Source organism: Symsagittifera roscoffensis, chromosome 4, assembly GCF_963678635.1.
Source record: "Symsagittifera roscoffensis chromosome 4, txSymRosc1.1, whole genome shotgun sequence".
Classification (NCBI taxonomy): Eukaryota; Metazoa; Xenacoelomorpha; order Acoela; family Convolutidae; genus Symsagittifera; species Symsagittifera roscoffensis.
In genome coordinates this window covers 12,747,086-12,754,228 of record NC_087065.1, presented here as the reverse complement: position 1 = coordinate 12,754,228, position 7,143 = coordinate 12,747,086, and the positions used below count along the sequence as shown (strand labels likewise).

The window sequence follows — 7,143 nt, the reverse complement described above, 5'->3', positions numbered from 1 at the left end:
AAGATTAAAGTCTGATTGATCATGGTGAGCGGTTTTAAACATTGGGAACGGCATGATTACACTTTTCAACATCGGTTTTCCTTTGGAGCAACATTATCCGCAGAACAGTATTGATATACCCAAGTTCACACACCAATGGGTTTTTTAGTAGACAACCCTCCGAGATAATCTTTAGCCCCCCCCCCCCCCTCACACGCTAGTTTAGTGATTTTGTTGCAATGCTCAGTAATATGGCTGCGATTTTTAATGAACTAGCTTAGTTATATTCTGCCGTTTAGAATGGTTTTAACTGGGCTTTGCATTTTAGCCTGCGCACCAGTTTTCATTGTTCATTTTCAGCTTTTCTTAAGCGTTGTTTTTCATGTAATTTGGTATTGTGGCGTCAAAACAATTTGTTCGTCCCGTTGTGGGTTCTGATTTCGGGTATCATTTCATTTGCCGCCTAAGAAAATGAACTATCAAACTGATACTTCAAAATATCCAGGTATATTTCAAGGATTGTTTTTTTTACGCCATTAGCCCTCGAGGAATCGCAATAATGGTTAAAACAAAACCTTTGTAAAAATAATTAAAACCTAAAATCTTGAAAACGACTCTTCCTGCAACTTAAGCGTCCTATAATTTAAAAAGATCTGCTCATTTTTGAACAATAAATTCAATTACGCTCATAAATATAAATTATGCGCCTGCGCAAAATCAAGCAGTCCTTAAGAATCATCCAGAGCTGCAGTTATCCTCGTCCGACCAGTCTCTGCAATCCGGATCTCGGCTGGCAACGCAGCAGTCGTACACATAATTGCACCTCTTGTCCGCAGTCAGACATTCCCCTGAGTTGCACATATGGCCCCCCAATGGACAGCCTCCTTGTGGTTGGCTAAGATCAGAGAGTGAGTTTCCGGCTGAGCCCCCCATTCCTGCCCCGTTGTGGTGGACGGTGAAGGTTCCTGTGATGCGCTGGGGTTTGGGCTGAGGCTTCGGTTGGGTAGGTTGGGTTTCACACTTCATCTCGTCTTCGCCTCTGCTGCAGTCCCTCTTTCTGTCGCATCTCGCAGCCCATGGGAGACACTTTTTGTCCCAGCATTGGAAGTCGCAAGCGCCAGAATTGATGTTAGGAGGCTGTACCGCAGGTCTAACAAACAAATTTATCAGATATCAAATTTTATTATTCTTTATACTTGGTGCTTCTATTTTATTTGAATGGCCATTTCTTTGCTGGGCTCGTGTTGTTGACATCAGTTTCAACTACAGTAATTTTTTCCGTCTTTCCCACCCATCCCTCCCAACCAATAAAACAGACTAAGTAGAAAGGAAAATTTTTTCAGGAAACGACCGAAACATTTTCAAAATCCAGTTGAACAAATTCCGTTCTTTTATTTTTTGTTTGTTACAATTGTTCGAAATGCTATATATTACCCAGTGTTGCCTCCTCCGTTACTGCAATATCGTTCATCTTCTTTTCGAGAACAGTCGGCGTGTCCGTCGCATTTGTAACTTCCAGGCACGCACTTTCCATCGTCGCACTGGAACTGATCATAGTTGCATCGCTGGTGGCTCTCGCATTGCAGTTCATCAGTCTGGTCGCGACAGTCAACATATCCGTTGCAGACCTTGTCATCTGGAATGCAGTTTCTCTCGTCGCATAGGAACTTTCCGGGAGGACACGCCAGCTGCTTTCGGCAAGTCTGAGGAAGTTCATCCGATCCATCGAAGCAGTCGGGTTGCATGTCGCACAAGAACCGAGAGTCAATGCATTCGCCGTTTCGGCACTCGAACTCTTCAGGTCGGCACTTTTGACAGGAGATCTCGTCTTTGCCATTTCTGCAGTCTTCTCTGCCGTCACAGACCCATGAGTTGTGGATGCAGATGTTAGGTGAACATTCGAATTCGTCCGACTTGCAAGTATCTGTCGTAATCTAAAACAGAACATTTATATTGACATATTTGCCATGTAATTTCCAAGCCCTTCAGTGGAAATTTCATTTGGATAATTCTGGGGCGGATGTTTGTCGTTACTCGGGAGTTCTGTTCAAGCTCAAGACTACAATTCTCAGCAGGGTTAATAGAAATAAAATACCAACCGGTCCTGGTCTCACGTTACAGTTGCTTTCATCTTCTCCATAGTCGCAATCCGGGATTCCATCACACTTCCTTGAACTCATGATGCACTTCCTGCTCTTCTCGCAGACAAACTCGCCAGTCCTACAGGTTAAAGAGCCAGATCCACCACCAGTGCCGCCACCAGTGCCAGTGCAGAACTTCTCGTCCGAGTTGTCGACGCAGTCCTGGAACTGATCGCATTTCCTGTCTGCCCGGATGCACTGCCCACTGTTGCAAGTCCACTCTCCCTGAGAGCACATCCTGCTTCCCCCTCCAGTACCTCCGCCTCCACACTCTTTCTCATCTGATCGGTCACCGCAGTTGTTCGTACCATCGCACTGAGTTGATTTAGGCACACACTGAAACGGTCGAGTCAAACTTAGACTCTACAGTAGTACATCCTGTTTCGTCCTGGATGACAAGTAAATCTGTTCCCAAAATTCTTTTATGGTAATTGACCGTTCAAAGCTATGCATTTGGATGCCTAATTCTCTAAGGCAGTTTCCAAGGCAGCTTAACACTTCCATACATTCAGGTGTTCTGTTCAATAATTCTAACCTGTCCATTGTCGCATTGGAACTCATTCGGGTCGCATCTGCATTCAGCCTCGTCCGACAAATCTCCGCAATCATCCATTCCATTACAGACAGCTGTCAGAGGCACGCAGTTTCCACCCACACATGTAAACAGACTGTCGGGACACCCACAGTCTCTCTCGTCCGAATGATCTCCGCAGTCGTTGAAGCCATTGCACTGCAAGTAGTCTGCAATACATTTACCTGTCGTGCACTGGAACTCGTGAGGCTTACAGAAACACAGCGCCTCATCCGAGTTGTCGCCGCAGTCGTTCTGCCCGTTGCAGCGAGTGTATTCGCTGAGGCAAAATCCATTAGCGCACTTGAAGGTGTGGATCGTGCATGAGCAATGGTATTCGTCGGATCCATCTGGACAGTCGGGAGCTCCATCGCAGATGTCGCCAGTGGCTACACACATCGAGAGATCTTGGCACATCCATTTCCCATAGCTACAAGTGCAATCAACCTCATCCGAAAAGTCACCGCAGTCATTCACACCATCGCATCTGGTCATTCCATGAACACACCTTCCGTTGGTGCACACAAAGTCTTCACCTGCATCGCAGAAGCAATGCACCTCATCGGAGAAATCACCGCAATCGTTCATATTATTGCACTGAAGGAAGCTAGGAATGCATCGACCATTTCGGCAAGTGAATTGATCATCTCCGCACCAACAGAAGAGCTCGTCGGAACCATCTCCACATTGATTAATACCATCGCAAATGTCGGAGTAACCCTCACACCTGTCGTTGGCGCATACGAAGTCATCAATTCCGCAATGACACTTGGCTTCCTCGTTTGTTACTACATTTTGAACGGTGGGACAATCAGTATCTCCGTCGCAGAGCCATTCACCCGGAATACAGACGTTGGATCCAGGACACTGGTATTGACCATAGGAACAAGATTCGCAGAACAGTTCGTCGGACCAATCGTGGCAGTCGTTGTCCCCGTCGCAAACCAGGTCGTCGTCAATGCAGGCTCCGTTCATGCACGTGTACTCTCCAGGGGGACACATCCAGCAGTTCGCTTCATCACTGAAGTCTCCGCAGTTGTTGAACTGATCGCAGACGTAAATTCCCAAAACGCACCTGTACAGTCAGTCAAAGTAACCCCTTTTCAAAATGCAATAATTAATATCCTTGCTCTAAAGTGTACCAAGAATTCCAAAAATTCAAACCCTGCTTTCGCTCTAGATAATTCTTCCGAGATTGTGTCCAGAGCTCTACAAAAGCTTGAAATTGCAGCTAGTTGCCAAAAGAGGTACCCAAAAATCAGTTCTAACGTTTGTTCAAAAACTTCCGACATACCTTCCATTTGCACATTCAAACTCGTCGACGTTACAACTACAAATTGACTCGTCAGAACCATCAGGACAGTTTTTGATAGTGTTGCACAGCCATTGATAAGCTATACAATCCCCCGAGTCACACTCAAACTGATTGGCACCGCAGTTTCCTCGTTGACCAGTTCCCATTCTCTTAACCACCTCCTGGAAGCAAAATTAGCAGTAGCTTAAAAGCAAAATATTTGTCAATTGATTGCACAATTTGATACATACACCCTGGTAAGTCTTGTTGGAGGCCATGTTCGATTCGGGTTCCATAACTCGGGTCACGAATCCTTTCACTCCGTTCTCAGTGACCATTCCTCTCTTGTGACGTTTGGTGTTCAATGTGGCATCGTGGTACAGTTTCTTGGCTGCCCAACGCACTTGCGCATCCTGGTTCAACTTCCTCCGCGTCAGTGAGTCATCAACTAAAACAATCCATAGATAAAAGTCCTATTATAAAAACCAAACAATAACGTAAGATATTCAATTTACATCACAGTTAGGCTTTGATGACAATACGTCAAAAAAGGGAGTTCGATAGTCGATGGTTCGTCAGGTTGGAAATCGGATGAAATTACGCAATGAGAAATTTAAACTAAGTGTGACAATACTTACGCGCTAACGCTGCTCCTAGACAGAGCAAGATGATAAACGGTGTCCGCATTACTACTTCTCGAATTCAGACGTTCTTCAACCGATGACAAGAGGCAACAATGATTTGAAGTGAACTGACCCCGCAAAAGATTCAATTGACAGGTCACAATGTGTCTGGCAGGTACTTCATTCGTTCTGTTTTTCATTTGATGGCTTGATTTGACTGAATGTTTGTTAAATTTATATGATAAAACCAGAACAAGGTCAGACGTGTCAAGGTCAGATGACTCATTCGCCTTGATTGTAATTTTTGTGCAGTTTTCAGGACCAACGCATGCAGATTTCAGTTTTAAGCTGAACGAAATCACAGAAAATGAGATCCTTCGAAATAAGTTTGCATTTGGAAGTAAATATGAGCAGGAGCGGCCCAGCTCTAGGATTTTTGCTATTGATTTTTTAAAACAGGTTTCTTAGTTCCAACAAATTGATTTTTCAGCTCTCCTTAAATACTTGACAGAAGATGATTTTTCAGATTTTTGCACAGTGGGTGTTTTTTAGTTGTTTTTCCAGAACATGAGCTAGCGATAAAGTTGTCCCTTCTCCAAGTATTCATCACTGGTACATCAATTTTTGGACTAGCTGAAATTGCTGCCGAAAAAAAAACGTTTATAGTTTTAATAATAATAAAATTTGGTTGAAGGTTCTCGAAGGGTTTTTATGAATTTTTTGTTAGTCAAGACAAAGTTGTTTTTGACTTTAAGTCACTGCCTAGGTTATTCAAAGATCTGGTCATTAATTGAATTATGGTGGGCTGAACTCTTTTTCACGTGCCGACATATGTCCAGAATTTCACCTGCCAAAGACGCCTGTTTGATATAGTTTCATAAGTTATCGTGATTCGCATACGGAAATTTTTACCCTAGCGATTTTTTCATAGATTTCACTTGTCAAAGACTACTTGCTCAGTCGAAATTTCAAATTAAATGAGTTAATCAGGTCACTTTGATCATTATTTACGCTGATGCTTGAGACGAAACAGATCTATTTTATGGACTATCGCGTATCTGCTCATATTTTTGTCCGATAAGTGGGATTTTAGTTGTTTTACTTTTTTAATGGTGCAGAAAAATGAGTTCAATGATTTTTATCCCATTATTTTGTACATAATAAGTGGTTAGTTGGCGTAGTAGTAATATCTAAGACCTGAGCGACCTACGTGGATTGGTGAGAATTCTTCGGTAGCTTTCGACTAGGCGTAGTTTTAACTGCAAAATCTGAGCCAAAATTGATTAAAATTTTCATGAGGCATGTTTAAGCGTTATACACGAGTGTAGAAATTCTAATTTTTGTTTTTCGGGTTAAATCGTTCTCAAATTCTGTCGGCTCATTCTGTCGGCAAGGTAGGCTGTGTGAATTTGACTCGGAACTTGTGTGCATGGGAACATTTTAATTTGATAACATGTTTGGTCGACGACTTGTAAAGGTGTTTTTTGAAGTTTCGATGTCATTATATTTCAATATGAAAATAATTTCATCAATACGCAAAGCTTATTTGAAATTATGATAAAGACAAAAAAACTCCGGTGTTATTTTTTGATCTGAAATTCTGTGCTTTTTTCGCACCTGCTTAGTTTGATTTGGCAATTTTTAGAAATGGTGAGGTAGTTAAAATTTAATTTTGTTGTTTTTCAATTTTTGTTTAGATACATAAACTATTTGTTTTATATGTCACAGACTCCACCAATATGCAAAAAGAACTGAAAATAAAATTAATCAAAATTTTATCAGCGGTTTTTGTTTTCAGATGTAATTTTGAAATTTATTACTGAGTTTCTAATGTTTTACTAATTCTTATCGAAACAAAAAAGCACTCATTAAACTAATATTGGATCTTTTTCAGTTTTTGTGCTTTTTTTCGAAATGTTTCCATATTAATTAATAAACACGTCTAAACGTTATTTTTTTCACATTTTTTGTTTATAAGTCACGACCAAAAATGATTTTAAAAAACCTTAGCATGCACAGAAGTTCTACGTTAGCTTCACAGAGCCTGCATTACCTACACTGAGGAAATTGAGCTGATAGAATTAGAAGCGTTTAGCACAATGGTAAGGCGAGGCGTTCAATGTGTAATCTTGAGAATGTGTGATTGATCCCCTCCCAAAGCAATGATAGTGTGCGAGGACGCTCACTCACTTGACCGCTAGCTTCAGTGCTACTACAGCCTGACCGATTTTGGCTGCAACAAAGGTACCATGACCTTGATTAGACTAAAAATTGACCTTTGCTCATCAAAATAATTCAGTCTGGAATGTGGGCGAAAAGGAAATACGGACTATGCTTTGACAAGCTGGATAGCTTCACATAGATCCTCTGGAAATCGCAGAAAAAAAACAATTATGGATTATCCAAACCAAAAAATGAAACCAAAAAAAAAGATTTAAAAAATAGTTTTCTTTCTAACTCGGTTGTAGCGCGTACACAAACCATTACATGCAACTTTTAAAGCATTTGGGCTCAGTATTTGCAGTAAAAGCTCAG

General features: G+C 41.7%; 1 protein-coding gene across 1 annotated transcript; it reads right to left on the bottom strand.

The window, feature by feature from the left end:
- Window positions 1-670: 670 nt before the first annotated feature.
- Window positions 671-4,708, bottom strand: LOC134844559 (prolow-density lipoprotein receptor-related protein 1-like). Its single transcript, XM_063861287.1, has 7 exons — window positions 4,624-4,708; window positions 4,237-4,433; window positions 3,986-4,167; window positions 2,656-3,766; window positions 2,079-2,456; window positions 1,414-1,913; window positions 671-1,129 (listed from the first exon to the last, which is right to left on the bottom strand). Exons 1-7 carry the CDS (start codon window positions 4,670-4,672, stop codon window positions 715-717), a joined length of 2,832 nt encoding a protein of 943 aa, XP_063717357.1. The 5' UTR covers window positions 4,673-4,708; the 3' UTR covers window positions 671-714.
- Between the last annotated feature and the right edge of the window lie 2,435 nt (window positions 4,709-7,143).